Genomic DNA, 22,384 nt, shown 5'->3' with positions numbered 1-22,384 from the left:
CGATCTGGCATTTTTAACCCAGTGGTTATTTAAGTTTGCCAGTACCCTTATTAATAATTACACCTTTTAATTAACTTTAATTAGTTTGTAAGAAGAAATGTTGTTGTTGTTTTTGAGCTCTGTCAAGTTCGCATGGTATTTTGGTAAAATGTAGAGCCGCCATATTTTTCCCCACAAAGGATTGCTTGCACTCCATATTTGGGAGAATAATTCTCGAAAGTTATGCAAACCCTCGACTACGGCTCGGGTTTCCATAACTGCCTGGATTTCTCCGAACCCTCCTCGTGTTTAGATAAGACACGGAAAAAGTGTTCTATTGCTCAAACATTAGACGCTCAACGGCATTTAAAGGTAATCTAGATTTGAACCGCTGCTTCCTCAGTTTAAAAAAAAAAAAACAATAATACGCCATAAAAAATATTCAGCTCGATAGAGTCCCCCGCTACGAGTCGAACGCAGGCCCTTAAGCTCCCGAACTAAAGTAAGATCCTTAATCCACTGGGCCACGGAGGACTCATACTGACCTGCAACTACTTACTCCTAGAAAACACAAAAGTAAAAAACGGAGTCGCGCTGCAAGAGCTGAACGCCCGCCCTTCCAAACCAAAGCTCCGAATGTAACCACTTCAGGCCAAATGTTTCCCGAGAAAACCTTCAATAGCTGATAAGGTTTATTTCTGGGCTGAGCCCAAAAGCATTCAAACTAAACCCTTAAGCTTCTTAAATAGCTTTGCATCAAATTATAGAGTATTTTGAAATCCATTACATGTTTTCCAAACCGAAAAAAAATTGAAGTTCCAAATGAGATGCCTGCTTTTAAGGTCTTCACCTATTGGCAAAGGGCTAAGAAGGAGGGTTTAAAGCAAATAAAGGCATGGCTAGATGGGTATTTTACGATTAGCCAGGTTCAGGATGTCTTTCTTTTAAAATAATTTTTAACGCTAACTTAGTTCAAAGCGAAAAAAACAGAAAATTGTACGAAAAAGAACACTATTGAGTCCTAGCCGAATACGAAAAGAAACAAAAGGGTCCCCCTGCGGGCGCTGAACGCCGGCCCTTCCGAACCGAAGCTCGGAAATGTAACCACTGGGCTACAGGGGGAAACCATGACGTGCTTGGGAAATTTAACGGTACCTATATGCACATGCAATGTAGTTGTATATACAGCCTAATCTATCTTTGGAAAACGTACTATAAAAGAAATGACAGACCTAATGGAGACTAACCTCTATGTAATTTGCAGCCTCTCTAACCATTGTCTTCCTTGTAACAATAGTAGTTGGCCTTTATTTAACAATTCAGGCCATAAGTTGCCCGAGGAAAGCTTCAATAGCTTGAAAGGTTTATTTCTGGGCTAAGCCCAAAAGCATTCAAACTAAACCCTTAAGCTTTTTAAATAGCTTTGCATCAGTTTATAGAGTATTTTGAAATCCATTACATGTTTTCCAAACCGAAAAAAAATTGAAGTTCCAAATGAGATGCCTGCATGCTTTTTAAGGTCTTCACCTATTGGCAAAGGGCTAAGAAGGAGGGCTTAAAGCAAATAAAGGCATGGCTAGATGGGTATTTTACGATTAGCCAGGTTCAGGATGACTTTCTTTTAAAATAGTTTTAAACGCTAACTTAGTTCAAAGCGAAAAAAACAGAAAATTGTACGAAAAAGAACACTATTCAGTCCTAGCCAAATACGAAAAGAAACAAAAGGGTCCCCCTACGTGCGCTGAACGCCGGCCCTTCCGAACCGAAGCTCGGAAATGTAACCACTGGGCTACAGGGGGAAACCATGACGTGCTTGGGAAATTTAACGGTACCTATATGCACATGCAATGTAGTTGTATTGACAGCCTAATCTATCTTTGGAAAATGTGCTATAAAAAAAATGGCAGCCCTAATGGAGACTAACCTCTATGTAATTTGCAGCCTCTCCAACCATTGTCTTCCTTCTAACAATAGTAGTTGGCCTTTATTTAACAATTCAGGCCATAAGTTGCCCGAGGAAAGCTTCAATAGCTTAAAAGGTTTATTTCTGGGCTGAGACCAAAGCATTCAAACTAAATCCTTAAGCTTTTTAAATAGCTTTGCATCAGTTTATAGAGTATTTTGAAATCCATTACATGTTTTCCAAACCGAAAAAAAATTGAAGTTCCAAATGAGATGCCTGCATGCTTTTTAAGGTCTTCGCCTATTGGCAAAGGGCTAAGAAGGAGGGCTTAAAGCAAATAAAGGCATGGCTAGATGGGTATTTTACGATTAGCCAGGTTCAGGATGTCTTTCTTTTAAAATAATTTTTAACGCTAACTTAGTTCAAAGGGAAAAAAACAGAAAATTGTACGAAAAAGAACACTATTGAGTCCTAGCCAAATACGAAAAGAAACAAAAGGGTCCCCCTGCGGGCGCTGAACGCCGGCCCTTCCGAACCGAAGCTCGGAAATGTAACCACTGGGCTACAGGGGGAAACCATGACGTGCTTGGGAAATTTAACGGTACCTATATGCACATGCAATGTAGTTGTATTGACAGCCTAATCTATCTTTAGAAAATGTGCTATAAAAGAAATGACAGACCTAATGGAGACTAACCTCTATGTAATTTGCAGCCTCTCTAACCATTGTCTTCCTTCTAACAATAGTAGTTGGCCTTTATTTAAACGATTCAGGCCATAAGTTGCCCGAGGAAAGCTTCAATAGCTTATAAGGTTTATTTCTGGGCTGAGCCCAAAAGCATTCAAACTAAACCCTTAAGCTTTTTAAATAGCTTTGCATCAGTTTATAGAGTATTTTGAAATCCCTTATTAAATCTTTTCCAAACCGAAAACAATTGAAGTTGCGAATGTGACGCCTGCTTTTTAAGGTCTTCACCCGCTATTGGCAAGAGGATAAGAAAGAGGGCTTAAAGCAAATAAAGGCATGGCTAGATGGGTATTTTACGATTAGCCAGGTTCAGGATGTCTTTCTTTTAAAATAATTTTTAACGCTAACTTAGTTCAGAGGGAAAAAAACAGAAAATTGTACAAAAAAGAACACTATTGAGTCCTAGCCAAATACGAAAAGAAACAAAAGGGTCCCCCTGCGGGCGCTGAACGCCGGCCCTTCCGAACCGAAGCTCGGAAATGTAACCACTGGGCTACAGGGGGAAACCATGACGTGCTTGGGAAATTTAACGGTACCTATATGCACATGCAATGTAGTTGTATTGACAGCCTAATCTATCTTTGGAAAATGTGCTATAAAAAAAATGGCAGACCTAATGGAGACTAACCTCTATGTAATTTGCAGCCTCTCTAACCATCGTCTTCCTTGTAACAATAGTAGATGGGCTTTATTTAAACGATTCAGGCCATAAGTTGCCCGAGGAAAGCTTCAATAGCTTATAAGGTTTATTTCTGGGCTAAGCCCAAAAGCATTCAAACTAAACCCTTAAGCTTTTTAAATAGCTTTGCATCAGTTTATAGAGTATTTTGAAATCCATTACATGTTTTCCAAACCGAAAAAAAATTGAAGTTCCAAATGAGATGCCTGCATGCTTTTTAAGGTCTTCACCTGTTGGCAAAGGGCTAAGAAGGAGGGCTTAAAGCAAATAAAGGCATGGCTAGATGGGTATTTTACGATTAGCCAGGTTCAGGATGTCTTTCTTTTAAAATAATTTTTAACGCTAACTTAGTTCAAAGGGAAAAAAACAGAAAATTGTACGAAAAAGAACACTATTGAGTCCTAGCCAAATACGAAAAGAAACAAAAGGGTCCCCCTGCGGGCGCTGAACGCCGGCCCTTCCGAACCGAAGCTCGGAAATGTAACCACTGGGCTACAGGGGGAAACCATGACGTGCTTGGGAAATTTAACGGTACCTATATGCACATGCAATGTAGTTGTATTGACAGCCTAATCTATCTTTAGAAAATGTGCTATAAAAGAAATGACAGACCTAATGGAGACTAACCTCTATGTAATTTGCAGCCTCTCTAACCATTGTCTTCCTTCTAACAATAGTAGTTGGCCTTTATTTAAACGATTCAGGCCATAAGTTGCTCGAGGAAAGCTTCAATAGCTTATAAGGTTTATTTCTGGGCTGAGCCCAAAAGCATTCAAACTAAACCCTTAAGCTTTTTAAACAGCTTTGCATCAGTTTATAGAGTATTTTGAAATCCCTTATTACATCTTTTCCAAACCGAAAACAATTGAAGTTGCGAATGTGACGCCTGCTTTTTAAGGTCTTCACCCGCTATTGGCAAGAGGATAAGAAAGAGGGCTTAAAGCAAATAAAGGCATGGCTAGATGGGTATTTTACGATTAGCCAGGTTCAGGATGTCTTTCTTTTAAAATAATTTTTAACGCTAACTTAGTTCAAAGGGAAAAAAACAGAAAATTGTACGAAAAAGAACACTATTGAGTCCTAGCCAAATACGAAAAGAAACAAAAGGGTCCCCCTGCGGGCGCTGAACGTCGGCCCTTCCGAACCGAAGCTCGGAAATGTAACCACTGGGCTACAGGGGGAAACCATGACGTGCTTGGGAAATTTAACGGTACCTATATGCACATGCAATGTAGTTGTATTGACAGCCTAATCTATCTTTGGAAAACGTGCTATAAAAGAAATGACAGACCTAATGGAGACTAACCTCTATGTAATTTGCAGCCTCTCTAACCATCGTCTTCCTTGTAACAATAGTAGTTGGCCTTTATTTAACAATTCAGGCCATAGGTTGCCCGAGGAAAGCTTCAATAGCTTATAAGGTTTATTTCTGGGCTAAGCCCAAAAGCATTCAAACTAAACCCTTAAGCTTTTTAAATAGCTTTGCATCAGTTTATAGAGTATTTTGAAATCCATTACATGTTTTCCAAACCGAAAAAAAATTGAAGTTCCAAATGAGATGCCTGCATGCTTTTTAAGGTCTTCACCTATTGGCAAAGGGCTAAGAAGGAGGGCTTAAAGCAAATAAAGGCATGGCTAGATGGGTATTTTACGATTAGCCAGGTTCAGGATGACTTTCTTTTAAAATAGTTTTAAACGCTAACTTAGTTCAAAGCGAAAAAAACAGAAAATTGTACGAAAAAGAACACTATTCAGTCCTAGCCAAATACGAAAAGAAACAAAAGGGTCCCCCTACGTGCGCTGAACGCCGGCCCTTCCGAACCGAAGCTCGGAAATGTAACCACTGGGCTACAGGGGGAAACCATGACGTGCTTGGGAAATTTAACGGTACCTATATGCACATGCAATGTAGTTGTATTGACAGCCTAATCTATCTTTGGAAAATGTGCTATAAAAAAAATGGCAGCCCTAATGGAGACTAACCTCTATGTAATTTGCAGCCTCTCCAACCATTGTCTTCCTTCTAACAATAGTAGTTGGCCTTTATTTAACAATTCAGGCCATAAGTTGCCCGAGGAAAGCTTCAATAGCTTAAAAGGTTTATTTCTGGGCTGAGACCAAAGCATTCAAACTAAATCCTTAAGCTTTTTAAATAGCTTTGCATCAGTTTATAGAGTATTTTGAAATCCATTACATGTTTTCCAAACCGAAAAAAAATTGAAGTTCCAAATGAGATGCCTGCATGCTTTTTAAGGTCTTCGCCTATTGGCAAAGGGCTAAGAAGGAGGGCTTAAAGCAAATAAAGGCATGGCTAGATGGGTATTTTACGATTAGCCAGGTTCAGGATGTCTTTCTTTTAAAATAATTTTTAACGCTAACTTAGTTCAAAGGGAAAAAAACAGAAAATTGTACGAAAAAGAACACTATTGAGTCCTAGCCAAATACGAAAAGAAACAAAAGGGTCCCCCTGCGGGCGCTGAACGCCGGCCCTTCCGAACCGAAGCTCGGAAATGTAACCACTGGGCTACAGGGGGAAACCATGACGTGCTTGGGAAATTTAACGGTACCTATATGCACATGCAATGTAGTTGTATTGACAGCCTAATCTATCTTTAGAAAATGTGCTATAAAAGAAATGACAGACCTAATGGAGACTAACCTCTATGTAATTTGCAGCCTCTCTAACCATTGTCTTCCTTCTAACAATAGTAGTTGGCCTTTATTTAAACGATTCAGGCCATAAGTTGCCCGAGGAAAGCTTCAATAGCTTATAAGGTTTATTTCTGGGCTGAGCCCAAAAGCATTCAAACTAAACCCTTAAGCTTTTTAAATAGCTTTGCATCAGTTTATAGAGTATTTTGAAATCCCTTATTAAATCTTTTCCAAACCGAAAACAATTGAAGTTGCGAATGTGACGCCTGCTTTTTAAGGTCTTCACCCGCTATTGGCAAGAGGATAAGAAAGAGGGCTTAAAGCAAATAAAGGCATGGCTAGATGGGTATTTTACGATTAGCCAGGTTCAGGATGTCTTTCTTTTAAAATAATTTTTAACGCTAACTTAGTTCAGAGGGAAAAAAACAGAAAATTGTACAAAAAAGAACACTATTGAGTCCTAGCCAAATACGAAAAGAAACAAAAGGGTCCCCCTGCGGGCGCTGAACGCCGGCCCTTCCGAACCGAAGCTCGGAAATGTAACCACTGGGCTACAGGGGGAAACCATGACGTGCTTGGGAAATTTAACGGTACCTATATGCACATGCAATGTAGTTGTATTGACAGCCTAATCTATCTTTGGAAAATGTGCTATAAAAAAAATGGCAGACCTAATGGAGACTAACCTCTATGTAATTTGCAGCCTCTCTAACCATCGTCTTCCTTGTAACAATAGTAGATGGGCTTTATTTAAACGATTCAGGCCATAAGTTGCCCGAGGAAAGCTTCAATAGCTTATAAGGTTTATTTCTGGGCTAAGCCCAAAAGCATTCAAACTAAACCCTTAAGCTTTTTAAATAGCTTTGCATCAGTTTATAGAGTATTTTGAAATCCATTACATGTTTTCCAAACCGAAAAAAAATTGAAGTTCCAAATGAGATGCCTGCATGCTTTTTAAGGTCTTCACCTGTTGGCAAAGGGCTAAGAAGGAGGGCTTAAAGCAAATAAAGGCATGGCTAGATGGGTATTTTACGATTAGCCAGGTTCAGGATGTCTTTCTTTTAAAATAATTTTTAACGCTAACTTAGTTCAAAGGGAAAAAAACAGAAAATTGTACGAAAAAGAACACTATTGAGTCCTAGCCAAATACGAAAAGAAACAAAAGGGTCCCCCTGCGGGCGCTGAACGCCGGCCCTTCCGAACCGAAGCTCGGAAATGTAACCACTGGGCTACAGGGGGAAACCATGACGTGCTTGGGAAATTTAACGGTACCTATATGCACATGCAATGTAGTTGTATTGACAGCCTAATCTATCTTTAGAAAATGTGCTATAAAAGAAATGACAGACCTAATGGAGACTAACCTCTATGTAATTTGCAGCCTCTCTAACCATTGTCTTCCTTCTAACAATAGTAGTTGGCCTTTATTTAAACGATTCAGGCCATAAGTTGCTCGAGGAAAGCTTCAATAGCTTATAAGGTTTATTTCTGGGCTGAGCCCAAAAGCATTCAAACTAAACCCTTAAGCTTTTTAAACAGCTTTGCATCAGTTTATAGAGTATTTTGAAATCCCTTATTACATCTTTTCCAAACCGAAAACAATTGAAGTTGCGAATGTGACGCCTGCTTTTTAAGGTCTTCACCCGCTATTGGCAAGAGGATAAGAAAGAGGGCTTAAAGCAAATAAAGGCATGGCTAGATGGGTATTTTACGATTAGCCAGGTTCAGGATGTCTTTCTTTTAAAATAATTTTTAACGCTAACTTAGTTCAAAGGGAAAAAAACAGAAAATTGTACGAAAAAGAACACTATTGAGTCCTAGCCAAATACGAAAAGAAACAAAAGGGTCCCCCTGCGGGCGCTGAACGTCGGCCCTTCCGAACCGAAGCTCGGAAATGTAACCACTGGGCTACAGGGGGGAAACCATGACGTGCTTGGGAAATTTAACGGTACCTATATGCACATGCAATGTAGTTGTATTGACAGCCTAATCTATCTTTGGAAAACGTGCTATAAAAGAAATGACAGACCTAATGGAGACTAACCTCTATGTAATTTGCAGCCTCTCTAACCATCGTCTTCCTTGTAACAATAGTAGTTGGCCTTTATTTAACAATTCAGGCCATAGGTTGCCCGAGGAAAGCTTCAATAGCTTATAAGGTTTATTTCTGGGCTAAGCCCAAAAGCATTCAAACTAAACCCTTAAGCTTTTTAAATAGCTTTGCATCAGTTTATAGAGTATTTTGAAATCCATTACATGTTTTCCAAACCGAAAAAAAATTGAAGTTCCAAATGAGATGCCTGCATGCTTTTTAAGGTCTTCACCTATTGGCAAAGGGCTAAGAAGGAGGGCTTAAAGCAAATAAAGGCATGGCTAGATGGGTATTTTACGATTAGCCAGGTTCAGGATGACTTTCTTTTAAAATAGTTTTAAACGCTAACTTAGTTCAAAGCGAAAAAAACAGAAAATTGTACGAAAAAGAACACTATTCAGTCCTAGCCAAATACGAAAAGAAACAAAAGGGTCCCCCTACGTGCGCTGAACGCCGGCCCTTCCGAACCGAAGCTCGGAAATGTAACCACTGGGCTACAGGGGGAAACCATGACGTGCTTGGGAAATTTAACGGTACCTATATGCACATGCAATGTAGTTGTATTGACAGCCTAATCTATCTTTGGAAAATGTGCTATAAAAAAAATGGCAGCCCTAATGGAGACTAACCTCTATGTAATTTGCAGCCTCTCCAACCATTGTCTTCCTTCTAACAATAGTAGTTGGCCTTTATTTAACAATTCAGGCCATAAGTTGCCCGAGGAAAGCTTCAATAGCTTAAAAGGTTTATTTCTGGGCTGAGACCAAAGCATTCAAACTAAATCCTTAAGCTTTTTAAATAGCTTTGCATCAGTTTATAGAGTATTTTGAAATCCATTACATGTTTTCCAAACCGAAAAAAAATTGAAGTTCCAAATGAGATGCCTGCATGCTTTTTAAGGTCTTCGCCTATTGGCAAAGGGCTAAGAAGGAGGGCTTAAAGCAAATAAAGGCATGGCTAGATGGGTATTTTACGATTAGCCAGGTTCAGGATGTCTTTCTTTTAAAATAATTTTTAACGCTAACTTAGTTCAAAGGGAAAAAAACAGAAAATTGTACGAAAAAGAACACTATTGAGTCCTAGCCAAATACGAAAAGAAACAAAAGGGTCCCCCTGCGGGCGCTGAACGCCGGCCCTTCCGAACCGAAGCTCGGAAATGTAACCACTGGGCTACAGGGGGAAACCATGACGTGCTTGGGAAATTTAACGGTACCTATATGCACATGCAATGTAGTTGTATTGACAGCCTAATCTATCTTTGGAAAATGTGCTATAAAAGAAATGACAGACCTAATGGAGACTAACCTCTATGTAATTTGCAGCCTCTCTAACCATTGTCTTCCTTCTAACAATAGTAGTTGGCCTTTATTTAAACGATTCAGGCCATAAGTTGCCCGAGGAAAGCTTCAATAGCTTATAAGGTTTATTTCTGGGCTGAGCCCAAAAGCATTCAAACTAAACCCTTAAGCTTTTTAAATAGCTTTGCATCAGTTTATAGAGTATTTTGAAATCCCTTATTAAATCTTTTCCAAACCGAAAACAATTGAAGTTGCGAATGTGACGCCTGCTTTTTAAGGTCTTCACCCGCTATTGGCAAGAGGATAAGAAAGAGGGCTTAAAGCAAATAAAGGCATGGCTAGATGGGTATTTTACGATTAGCCAGGTTCAGGATGTCTTTCTTTTAAAATAATTTTTAACGCTAACTTAGTTCAAAGGGAAAAAAACAGAAAATTGTACAAAAAAGAACACTATTGAGTCCTAGCCAAATACGAAAAGAAACAAAAGGGTCCCCCTGCGGGCGCTGAACGCCGGCCCTTCCGAACCGAAGCTCGGAAATGTAACCACTGGGCTACAGGGGGAAACCATGACGTGCTTGGGAAATTTAACGGTACCTATATGCACATGCAATGTAGTTGTATTGACAGCCTAATCTATCCTTGGAAAATGTGCTATGATTGATCAAGGTCCATTTCTAGGCTTTGCCCGTAATTAACATCCAAATTTTTACGGCAGCCAGAAAGAACATACAACGCAAAAGGTAGGCAGTGTTAAAGGGCCGAGAAAAACAGAAAGGAAAGGGGCAACAAACAAAATTGAGAACGGCTAATGGGAAAAAAAAAATTGGCTTATGCGCATGCCCGGAATTGAAATTTTGCTCAATTTTGTACTTAATCCTCGAAAAATCTATCCTTTTAGTACAAAAAAAAGCTTTCTTAGCAAAACTTAGGCTTATTTAGCGTAATGGCAGCTAAAAAATCTGACTAAACGGTTAAAAGCGGTATTTTTTGGCGAAAGTTTGGTATTCGAATGGTTAAAAGTATCAGAATAAATTTTTGTTGGCCAACATATCTCTTGAACCAAAGAAATGGAAAAGAAAAATGAAAGAGAAATATACGAAGAATTAGACAGTCTCGCCTAGTTTCAATTCGAGTTCAAAACTTATGGAACTAAGTTCCTTTTTGAGTAGTTCCAGTCCACCTTGCTCACTCCCCCGCCGTCCGCGCTTTTGCTAACTCGATCGGAAGTGAAATTTCACGTTTTCAGATGTCTAAAGGCTAAAGGGCGGTGAAGAAAAGTAAAACAATACGGGATTTTTTTCTCGATCTCATGTTGATTATCATTGATTAATATTGATTTTCATTGATCATAAAATAGTAGTCATTCATTTTCAGTAAAACGCACCATCTGAATCCATGCGATAATCTTTATTTGCTCTGTTATATGTTATGACTAATTATATGTTAAAATTTGCAGCGTTTTTTATAACAGTTTCCCACCAAAATACGTGTTAATTACCAAACACCTCGAATGTCGTCAAAAATACTTTGCTGCGCGTCGTATTTTCAACTCTCTCCTCGATGTTTGGGTATCGTGATGAAACACTCTCGTGTTTGATGTATTACAGGAAAGAATGCAACGACTCTATAATACAGTGAAATATGGAAAAATCTATGAAGAACGAAAACAACTCGTGTAATGACCAAAAAAATGTTGCAGCATGACATATGACCATGTCCACGTCTCCTCAAGCCATAAAATAAACAAACATGACATCAGAAGATTAGAACTGCTGATCAGCTTTTGGCAAAATGTTCCACAAATCAATGGAGAATAAGTGATCTAGAAAGCAATAAACTCAAACATCAATAAAGTGACTGTATGGGCAACTCGTCCAATGTTGCAAAAGAAAACAGAATGTCTGTTTGAGCGATAGTAGGATAGTAGTCTGTATGCTAGCGCGTTTGTTCACTGCTGACCGAAAAAGCGCAGGCTCTTCGATGAGAGCAACAGGGTGAGGCCACAGGGCGATGTAAATTTGTGGACATGCGCGCAGCAGGATAAAGGAGAGGCAACTAGGGAGAGGGCAACAGCGTGACAGTCTCTCATTGTTTCTGTCAGGGTCTCTTGTTCTCTCGAGTTCGCGGGTTAATTAGTGCGACTGGAACTGAAGGCATCCGGAATAGGGTCTGCCCAGTAGTTGCACGAAACCTAGGAAGTGCTATTTCGGGATCTTTGCGTGCTGAATCATGTGAACATAGTCTACCACTGCGACTATGCGTTTTTTTTTTGTTTTTTTTTTTGCGAAATGTTTCCTTTCTTGCCCCACCGGGGAAAAAGGATGCCTTATCGCAGCTTATCTTTGCAAGTAGTGATCAAACAACAGAAAAAGGGCACAGCGTGCTAAAATCGCTTTCTAAAGCACGGCATCAGAAATGAGGAATACTAGAATTCTCGGAGATGGAAGAAATAGTTCAAATTATAAAATACACAATACTCTTTCCCTCCATAGTTCTTTCTATACTTTATTCTCCAAATCCTCAGCTCTCCTAATTTTTAAATGTGATATGTTACAGCTCGAACTGAAAACTTAGTTTAACTGACAATGGCCTACTGTAAAGCTTGAAATTTAGTCTGCAGAGTAACAACAAACATCAAGTGTGTCTTATTGGAATTACCACCTTCCCTCCTCCTTTTGGCTTATTTTCCTTCAGAAAGCACCCCTTTTTTCAGGCCAGAAAACAAAGAAGTCATAGTCACCAGATTCCACTACATTACAAAGACAACGTTTTGACGGGATCTCAATTTTCCCAAAGGAAGCCATTACAATAGACGAAATTCGTTCAACTTTACACATTCTGCAACGCACAGTACCAGTACACTTGTTGTACCTATTTTTCCAGTGAACTGTAAGATCTTATACAAACAATGCTGTGGACACCCGATAGAATGCTTGTTTTTTTAACTCCCGCTGTTACATAACATTATTTTCCTAAATGAATAATTTATCTATACATCCTCAGTGTCTAGCTGACAAATACAGTGTGAAGTGTTCTGAATTCTTGCGGTTTCAAGGTGACACAGTATTTGTTGGATTTGGTTTGAGATGGCATAGGAATTGTGACTCGTCCCAGCTGAGGAGCCTGAGCCTTCTCTTGCAGAACCTGTATTAAAGAAAAAACAATATTATAAATAAAATACAATTTTAAAGCAAAGTTCGTTCATTAAATTAGAAAAAAATCGCAGCAGTGACAATCAGAATTTTTAAGAGAAAGACCGACCAACCGTTCAAACGAACGAATGAATGGCAGAATGAGTTGGTGATCAAATGAAAAAACGAATGAGCAAACGAACGAACGAATGACAGACAATGAATTAGTGATCAAAGGAAGTAACGTTCAAACGACAGACTATATGATAACCTCGTCAAACAAAGAACGATAATTAAAGGAAAGTTAAGGCTAATAGCAACACCAAAATGATTACCTTAGAAAAGGTTGGCGACAGGAATGACGAAAAGGAACTGTGGGACGTTCCTCCTGGATACTCCGCTGCTATCAACTTTTGTATTTTGCCTTGGAGCTGGAAGGAACAATAAAGAGGTAAGTTTGAAAATCAGTAAAACGGCAGACTTTAATTTTTAACTAATTCGCTAAATTTCATTCGTAATCTAGGACATCCCTTGTCTGCACCAGTTGATGAATTTTCATGCGCAGATAACATCACCTTCATCAAGGTGTCAGATATGAAATAGACGAACAAAAGCCCTTTACTAATAGGGTAAATAGCGACAGTTACAACAAAAAAATTTGGTCTCTTAAATTTTTTTTCCCCAAGGACACGGACTTTCTTTGAGCAGTACCTGGAACGTTTTTAAAATTACATTTATTGTTCACCCTTACCAACCTACCAACCATCCACAAACGAATAAAATAAGCGCTGAAAAACTATCTCGTTTTCTTCGGTTTCACAACACACGTGATTTATAACCAACATGGAGTTCACGCGAGGCTCACCTCTTCTTTCTGTCGTTTAAGATCGCGTAAAATAGCCGCTCGCTCCACCAGATCATTAGCTGGGGTCAATTTACTGAGTGCAGGAACTGACCCTGTTTGAAAGGAAACCATGAAAAGTTACAAACGTTTAGAACTACTGTGAGACTACAGAAACTTGCAAACAGGTAGCATCCATAACCACGATAATGTTAATTACTTCTGGACATTGCGTTTACCTCCCCACCCTTAAAACGGCTTGCAGCTGGTTCTCGAAATACAGGCCACGATTGGCGCATCTGCGTGAGGACGGTTTTTAGTCGGCCGGCTCAAATCTTTAACTCCCTTATTTGTTAGCGACTTTATATTATCACCTTGTCAATACAAAGATAACTCTGAACAGGATTCAATTCACTATAACTGGTTTGGAAAAGCGCATAGAGCGGTTTTCAAGCGATTTTCAATTAAGCGTCGTAAAACCAAAACCAAACAAGTTACTTACCAATTCGATAACTCAGCCAATCTCAATCTTAGAAAAACCAAAACCAAAACCAAAGTAATTGCCTGATTACTTTCGACAATCAATTGAAAACCGCTCTCAATGAAGTATCGTAAACCTACAACCAAAGTAATCACTCTGGTCAATCGTAAAGGACACAGACAATCCAATGAACCAATCAAAACTCGACGTAATTACATGTAGCTGATGTAAAGTCTGAGAAAACGTTCGTGAGCGAGTCACGATTGGTTTTGGTTTGACTTCAGATTGGATGAAAAAGTGGTGCGAGTTCATTAAGCCAATCGTGTAACGTTTTAATGCAAAACAAAGTACTATTCGACACTCGGGTGAAAACCGCTCTATACTGACAAAAGAAATGTACAGTTATTTGCAATCGCTAGTTAATCTACTCACCAGGTTTTCTGTTAGAAATGTCAACCACTTTTGGAAAGGCACTCATCTTTTGCAGGTTCTGGTAACGGAGAACAAACAAGTGACATTAAAGTTAATACTTTGAAATAGAACTTATACTGTTTTCAGTTCACTTCTGGGAGTTTGTAGCTCTTGTTATTATTAAGGTTCTTAGTTCGTGTCATTCATTACTAAGAAAGTTGAAAATAAAAAAAATACCAACATGTCATCACAAACGACAGTAACATTTCCGACAGCTCTCACCTCAAGCAATTTGTTGGTTTCTCTTGTGACCGAGTTGAGGCTTGGTACCGAGTCTTTCATCTTCTCGCTAGCTGATTGGTCGATTTGCTGCCCCTCGGACGTTTCAGAGCGTGGCTGAATCCTGGGTGGTACGTATATTTTTGGTAAATCATCCAGCTGTTCCTATGATCACAAGAAATAGAATACGAGTGAGACCAAAGGAAAAGCAACGTTAAAGCTAAACCAAGCCTTTGAATCGGGGCGAAGTGACTACCTCCGGTCCCTAACAATTTGCCAGTACCCATTAAAGAAAGGTAATGCTGTGAGTGTTGCCAGTTATCTTGCTCAAGGGACAAAGAACGAGACACGCCAATGACAAGGGAGATGATCACGACGACGCAAAAAAAGTTTAGTTCTTCGTTGTTTAGATAAAGCGTATTTTACGTAACTTCTCTCAAAATTTTGCACACGTGGAATGTCACGAAGAATTATTATCGCATTGTGCCGTTTGACGGATGGCGAGCCAGAATTTTTTTTTTTTCCATTTGACATCGTACCTTCAACTGCTGACTCTTAAGGCGTATATTTTCGTTCCTCAGATGTTTCAAAGCGATCTTCAGTGAATCCACCTGTAAAACAGTCATCAAACAAATACCGCTGAAAAAATACAGCAAGCTCAATTACGATGAGTTTTGTTGTCAACCTGATTGGCCTTACCTCTGTTTTGTATGAGAAATGTTTACCTGTCTGAGTTTATTACTAGCGCTGCAAACGAAAATCCAAAACAAAACACAAAATGATATCGAGAAACGCAAGAAGTAGCTCTGTTCTCGGTCCAAACCGTACTTAAGTCCACAAAGAATTCAATTTGCAGTTTCATTTGTTCCATCATCAACGTTGACTTGCCTTTCATTTCTTCTCACTGACCCATACCTAGCTGAGCTCTTCTTTTTAACGCTTCTTATCTTCATAACAACGAAGTTACGAGTGATTGCGGCAATAAGGGGGGCTGGTTCCGCCGACGCAAGAGCCACATGTGAATAACAGGAGATGTAGCCTGCGAATGCAGACGTATTTCGGCTGTCGCTAGTCTCCGCCGAAAAATAACGTCTGCGAACCCGAGCCAGGAAACGATTTCCGTGACGTAGGAATTCTAAGCCAATCAGAGTTTAGCCCAAACAGCCCCAGAACTACTGCGCGAGGTATTCGTTGCGAGGAGCACTCGAGTTTAATTCTATCATTGAATCTGATTGGCCAAAGAGAAAACAAAAGTCATTACGTCACAGAAATCGTTTCCTGGCTCGGGTTCGCAGAAGTTATTTTCGGCGGAGACAAGCGAAAGCCGGAAATACGTCTGCGTTCGCAGGCTACAGGAGATGCCATACTAAGTAAATTAAATTACCTGAGCGAGTATTATTGGTGAGTCCTTGATCACCACCTGTACAGGCTGTTGACCCGTCCCTGGGCCACCTCTTAGGGGAGAACTTCCACCGCTCTTAACAGCAGCTGCGCCTGATAGGGAAAGAGAGGAGCATAACAGTTACGCATAGCAAGGAAAAGGGAGCTGGCAATTTCTTAAGGATAAGTCAACTATATAGTTCTGAAAAATCTATACCGCGAATAACAACCCAACATTTCAGAAGTACACAGTGGTCCTGTTCAGAAAATCTCATAAAACAACTTTACTACCCTGTGGTAAATTAAAAACCTTCCAAAGTAGTTGCACAAAGAGGATCCAGTTAGTGAGACAAGTCATTCGAAAAAATTCGTAGATCTCAAAACAGGAGTCGGAGGTATGACCTTCCGCGCAAAGGTCAGCAACTCTCTCAACTGAGTAAATCTGAATGAATCTCTGTACCTGCTACAACAGCCGCGATACTGGACGACGAAGAAGCATGGCGGGCGAGGTCAGCCAAGAGGGACTTCTTTGAATACGCGTCTAAACGTTTTTTCATGTCAACTTTCTCTCGCTCCAGGTTGTCGATGTCGTTTTGAAGTGCATCCATGGTTTCTTCAAATTCTCTGAAAAAAGAGAGCGAGCCCCCGAGATGCATTACAATTGAAAGATTCACTGACAAAAAGATATTAGCTAGGTGTGCAATAACATCGCTTGATGCCCAATTCACTCACCATGTTCGAGTAACCAACACCCCACTCCCTTTCATATGAAGATTGATCTTGAACTCGGACATTATTTTCTCTTAAGACGGGAGTTAACACAAAGGCCGTATTTTTGCTGGGTATAATGGTTTGAATGCAAATATCTCGTTCACGTTTCCAGCAGTGAAAAATCTCTCTGCTCATTTCACGTAGCTACGTTTTGGGCTGCTTTGTAAATTTTTTGGTGATTTTTGGGTATATATGGGGATAAATAGTTTTTCTCAAAGGATTAGTAAAATTTATGGAAATATAAAATTTTGAAGATTTGATGGTGTTTTAAAATTAGAATTTGAAGTTAGAAATTGGTAGACGTACACTAAACAGTTGCCCACCAACTCGGGGAGCACTTTTGGGGGCAATCAACTGTCTGGTGGTGTTCCAAACCCCTTTTTTTCCTTTTAATCCCTCTTTAAACTTCCTAAAATTTCACTTCAATTGATGTGCCTGCCATTCTTCCTATCCTCACAGAACTCGCATTAACCCAACTGTGCGGCAATCACAGAGTGGAGAATATATATTCTAGGTTGGCTCCGATAAGGTTCAAAAGACACGAAGCTATATTACAGTCCACACTTACTTTTCCTTTCTTTGTAGGTCCTCAGTAGCTTGTTCCATTTTACGATTTGCTGATTCAACTCGTGCGTCAGCCTGTAGAGATAATATATACTGCCTGTCAGCTCATGTTCGTCTTCATACATCTTTCTTTTTCAGCCCATACACACTGTACAAAGTTAAGTGATTGTTACTGCATTTCTCTGAAATTTTTTTTAGTCGCTCGTTGCTTTGAGGTGGCGTTTTTCGAGTTCTCTAATTGGTTGGGAAAAATTGACCTAACTTCCTCTAGTCAGAAAAATCAACTACCATTATAGATCTGCAATGCGTGCAAATGGCCACGGCTACATAGCCAATGTTTACAATGCTAGGTAATATAATATTTACGGACGTCTGGTTAAAAAAAGCCAATAGCAGAAGAACGGCCAATTACTGGAACAAAATCAAAACCGATCGCATGATCAGTTGCTTGTGAGAGCATTTAACAAGAAATATTAAAAGTGATGTTAATCAACATTCAGATTTCGATGTATCCAACATCATTATGAAGACTGAAAGTTCGTTAAATGTATCAAAATCAAAACAGGTTGTAATTTTACTGTGCCCTACGGACCTCTCAGTTGCTTCAGTTACCTATAAAAGAACTTTACAAACACTTAAAATAATTGTTTCCCTCATAAAAGCTGAGTCGTAGGTTATCACTAGAATCACAGAGTAATTGTAAAGCAGGTTTTCATTCTAACCTCTTTGTTGATATTCTCAAGACGCTTCTCCAGCAGTCCAATTCTAATATTCGCCTGACTCAGTTCTTCATTCTGACAACAGAAAGAAAAAAGAGCAATACTTAGACAAGCACTCGCATCACGTCATCCACCTCAGTTGCAAGCTTGCCACGTCGATTTGATAAACTTTATCATAATAGATTAAAATTAAAAGCTTGTAGCTTGTGGATGCGTGTATTATAACAAATCATAAGCCTTGTCAGCACTGATTGCTATGTATTTCTTAGTCTGAGAATTAGTCGATACATCAAGACGATATCCCAAACTGCCCAGTTGACATTTTTTTTTATTCTCTCAATTGTTTGCTTGAAGACTACTTGTGTCCTCTCAAGTAAAGAGGCCCATCACCGGCGGAAACTACAAGATCACGTCATTTTGCAAAAACAACAAACAAACAAATCTTCAGGCCTGGGTTGTTCGAAAGGTGGATGACGCTATCCACCGGATAAATCACTATCCAGTGGATAGCGTAGTTTGCTTTGTTGACACTTATCGAGTGAATAGCGATTTATCCATTGGATTTATTACAACTGGGGCCCGAGCACTAAGGACACTTTCCCAATTACTCCTTTCACTGTCATACCTTAAGCTTCATATTTTTCTTGAGATCCATGAACTCGTTTTCTTTCTGAAGAAGTTTCTCCTCCACACCGGCTGAGTCAAACAGTTCTGACTTGAAGGCCTTTACTCGCTGAAGATAAGGCGGGTCCATCTAAATCACAGACATGTCATCTGGTTAGTTACAACAGGTTTAGCATGCTCGCACGCTACAATGGGCAACGCAATCAAGAGTTAGTTTCAACCAAAGGCTTGTTTGTGAAGTATATATGAAATAATTCATATTTGAACTGCGGTAGTAGATGAAAGTGAAGTATGATCATCGCAGTAAATTTTTTCCAATTTAAGCAACTGGAAAGAAGAAGCCTGAAAAAAATCAGGGCTTCAACGGGACTCGAACCCGTGACCTCCGCGATACCGGTGCGATGCTCTACCAACTGAGCTATGAAGCCACACATTGGGAGCGAGGTCAATTAATTGAGTTCATATCTTCCCGTGAGTGAAATGATGTGAAGTATATATGAAATAATTCATATTTGAACTGCGGTAGTAGATGAAAGTGAAGTATGATCATCGCAGTAAATTTTCCAATTTAAGCAACTGGAAAGAAGAAGCCTGAAAAAAAAAAAAAATCAGGGCTTCATAGCTCAGTTGGTAGAGCATCGCACCGGTATCGCGGAGGTCACGGGTTCGAGTCCCGTTGAAGCCCTGATTTTTTTCAGGCTTCTTCTTTCCAGTTGCTTAAATTGGAAAATTTACTGCGATGATCATTCTTCACTTTCATCTACTACCGCAGTTCAAATATGAATTATTTCATATAAACTTCACATCATTTCACTCACGGGAAGATATGAACTCAATTAATTGACCTCGCTCCCAATGTGTGGCTTCATAGCTCAGTTGGTAGAGCATCGCACCGGTATCGCGGAGGTCACGGGTTCGAGTCCCGTTGAAGCCCTGATTTTTTTCAGGCTTCTTCTTTCCAGTTGCTTAAATTGGAAAATTTACTGCGATGATCATACTTCACTTGCAAAGGCTTGTTTGTTATCCACTGTGTGTGTGGTCACAGGACGCCAAGACCTAACTACCGGCTGCGAGGAAGACTAGTTACTTCCGGTTATCAATAGTCTAATGTGGTGTGACATGACTGCAAGAGATTCATGTTACACAACGGCGATTAACAGCCGTATTGTGTACGTATCATACCTTAGATTCCTCCTTAGGTTCAGCATCATAATCACCTTCTTGCATTTTGGTCACAAACGAGTACAGGAAAGAGATGACTTCGTGGAAAGTTTGACTGGAGGAAGAAGAAAGGAAAATTGATATCTGTCACAATGAACTTCTTCATAGAGTACAGTGCTTGAGTTCACACCAAACTTCATATTGCAATGCTATTGTTAACCGCTTTGTATCAATTTTACTTGGTTCACCTTGTAAGCGTCAGTTCACTCTTCTCTTAACAACGATAAAAGCTTTTGAAGTCGCTAACATTTTACTAAGAACTTAAAGTCGTTAATTAATAACAGCAGAATTCAACTGACCTAACAATATCCCTACATGGAACTTCATCTGTCTCAAACACCAACACTGCAACATCACTGGCCATCTCATCAAGCTGACCACTGAGCAGGTTTTCATTGTCTGTAGAAGCCAGTCACTGATTAACATCTAATTTACCCGAGATACTAAGCTACTAAACCGTACCATAGGAAGAAAGGTTGGGTGCAGTTAGCTAATACTCCCCTCTGATCAGTGCGGCTTGGGTTTGATTTCCGGTTGTCTTGGTATGTGAGTTGGGTTTGTTGTTTGGTTGTCCAGTTTTCTTCCCTCCACAACTACTCTAACTCGATTGTAACCTATGGGGCCTATATGAATAGCAGATGTGGCTGATGGCGTTCCTCTCTAATGGTGCAGTTGTAGGTGCATTATGTAAGTTAAACATACAGCTCCTGTATACCCGCTTTTGGAGCTGAGCGTGCATTATTTTTTCTATAGTTGCACGGCTGGGAATTATAGAGCACGGATATATGTCTCAGATGTCGTGTTGCAGAGCAACCACCGCCCCTTGTCAGATGTAAATATTTTGCTTTTTCATGCTTATATTTAAAGCACAATAAAATAGTTCCTATGTTTTCCAAGAAACTAATGCACTTAAAAAAAAAAGGTCCAAAAAACTGCTGAACGCAATCACGTTTCACTTGTGTATCCACCAGCAGTATAAGATTGCCCACATGTGGAACCAGTTACCAGCTATCACCAAATCCTCGACCACTTTGGCACAATTTCGTTCTCGTTTGAATGGTGTGGAGTTTGCAGGGTGCCAGTGCATGAACTGTATTTTCTAACTCAAATTTTTAATATTAGGACAAGTTGCTTGTAGGAATATTTTATGTTTTAATTCCGGATTTATCTTAGCGAATATAGTAGTTGTAAGTAGCAATGTTGTTGTAGATAGTCGTGCGAATTTGTCATGAGCCCCTGGCTCGGGAGATCGGGCAACCACTCCCTACGTTTACGACTTAAAATAAAGTTACCTTACCTTACCTTAGCAGTTGTTTTAGACCTCAAGCGTGCATTATTTTCTTAGAGAACATGGAACACGATGTTCTATTTGGTAACTCAAACATGACCAATTGCATACTTTATTTTTAATTTACAATACTGCAATATTGATCCCTAGCCAGGCTTGTTCAAAACCCGATTAAGCTAACCCAGGATTTGCCAAATTAGAATTTCAGTTTTAAATTTTTCGGTGAGGTTTTCCGTTTATATTGTTTGTCCTCCGGTTTTGAGCTAGAGTAACGTCAAACTACACAAAACATAAACTGTGAAAAACATTTTTGTAAAAGAAAAATTAATATTTTGATTAACTTTTGTATATCTGAAGTATATCCGATGAAATAGATGTCTAGCAAGTCAGCAGAACTTTCTTACCAGCTAAACTAGAAGCCTTCTGTGCCACGGCCGCAGCTAGCTCCTGGCAAAACCTCAGTTCCAGGTTTTGTTGCTTGGCGCAATCAATCAGTGACTCTTGGACCTGGAAAATACAAAAACACGCACGTCTCAAACACAATACAACACAATAGCTGCTTGAAATTACTGATAAACAATAACAGGAGAAGACACTTTGGAAAGCGTGCGTACTGACTGGTTGAAAGCCATGCTTTAGTATATATAAACTTTATCTGATACTAACAGGAGTCAGAGTAATTCCAGAGTAACAAAATAAATCAAGGGTACAGCCAGGTAATCATGCACACCAAAGTACGCATTGATACAAACCTTATCAGAAAACGACAGGGTACTGCTCCGATCCTCTGGCATTCTAATTTTGATCTGTAAGACAAAGTTAAGATTAGATTTAAGAAGTCATAGGCCATGAGCACACTTAAGCTATAGTTCATAAAAACGGGATGCTAGTCTATAGTAAGAAGCCTCCAGCATTTTGTCAGGTTGGCAAAACAATGCGTGAGTACCCTCTAGGGGATTCACATGTCAAAGGGGTGGGCGTGCTTGTCTGAAAATTTGAATTAAGCCCCTAAGGGAAACCATTGTTAGCGTGGTTCAGTGGGAGTGCTCCAGGGGAGTACCCATTCATACTCGTTGGTGAAGAGAAGAACTGTGAGTACAAAGTTAATGCGTTTCAATTTGATACCAGCTTGTAATAAATTATTTTACAAGTTTTTGAAATTTTCAACCTACCTTTCTACATAACTGCTGGATTTCAACATTTCTCAGTTCCATATCTTGGACAAGTTCGCCAAAAGCACTTCCTTCATCACAATTCTAAAAGAATAACTCATAAAGTAACTAAGATCTTGGCAATATCCTACTCAACATCTTAGACAACATC

General features: G+C 39.6%; 1 protein-coding gene across 1 annotated transcript in view; it reads right to left on the bottom strand.

The window, feature by feature from the left end:
• Positions 1-11,830: 11,830 nt before the first annotated feature.
• LOC110045656 (dynactin subunit 1-like) overlaps positions 11,831-22,384 on the bottom strand; it is a 36,718-nt gene continuing 26,164 nt past the window's right edge. The window contains exons 21-36 of the mRNA XM_020751249.2: positions 22,234-22,317; positions 21,814-21,867; positions 21,466-21,568; positions 20,073-20,172; positions 19,735-19,828; positions 18,554-18,682; positions 17,932-18,003; positions 17,214-17,284; positions 16,335-16,498; positions 15,879-15,988; positions 15,034-15,105; positions 14,498-14,659; positions 14,237-14,294; positions 13,348-13,439; positions 12,818-12,913; positions 11,831-12,495 (exon numbers count right to left, since the gene is read on the bottom strand). Of these exons, the coding sequence (XP_020606908.2) occupies positions 12,358-12,495; positions 12,818-12,913; positions 13,348-13,439; positions 14,237-14,294; positions 14,498-14,659; positions 15,034-15,105; positions 15,879-15,988; positions 16,335-16,498; positions 17,214-17,284; positions 17,932-18,003; positions 18,554-18,682; positions 19,735-19,828; positions 20,073-20,172; positions 21,466-21,568; positions 21,814-21,867; positions 22,234-22,317 (1,599 nt within the window). The 3' untranslated portion in view covers positions 11,831-12,357. The remainder of the gene's footprint in view (positions 12,496-12,817; positions 12,914-13,347; positions 13,440-14,236; positions 14,295-14,497; positions 14,660-15,033; positions 15,106-15,878; positions 15,989-16,334; positions 16,499-17,213; positions 17,285-17,931; positions 18,004-18,553; positions 18,683-19,734; positions 19,829-20,072; positions 20,173-21,465; positions 21,569-21,813; positions 21,868-22,233; positions 22,318-22,384) is intronic.

This window comes from Orbicella faveolata, unplaced genomic scaffold (genome assembly GCF_042242905.1).
Source record: "Orbicella faveolata isolate gen_17 unplaced genomic scaffold, um_ofav_v1 contig_1, whole genome shotgun sequence".
NCBI classification, from domain to species: domain Eukaryota; kingdom Metazoa; phylum Cnidaria; class Anthozoa; order Scleractinia; family Merulinidae; genus Orbicella; species Orbicella faveolata.
Note: the sequence above shows the minus strand (reverse complement) of the source record. Positions and strands in the feature narration are given on the sequence as shown.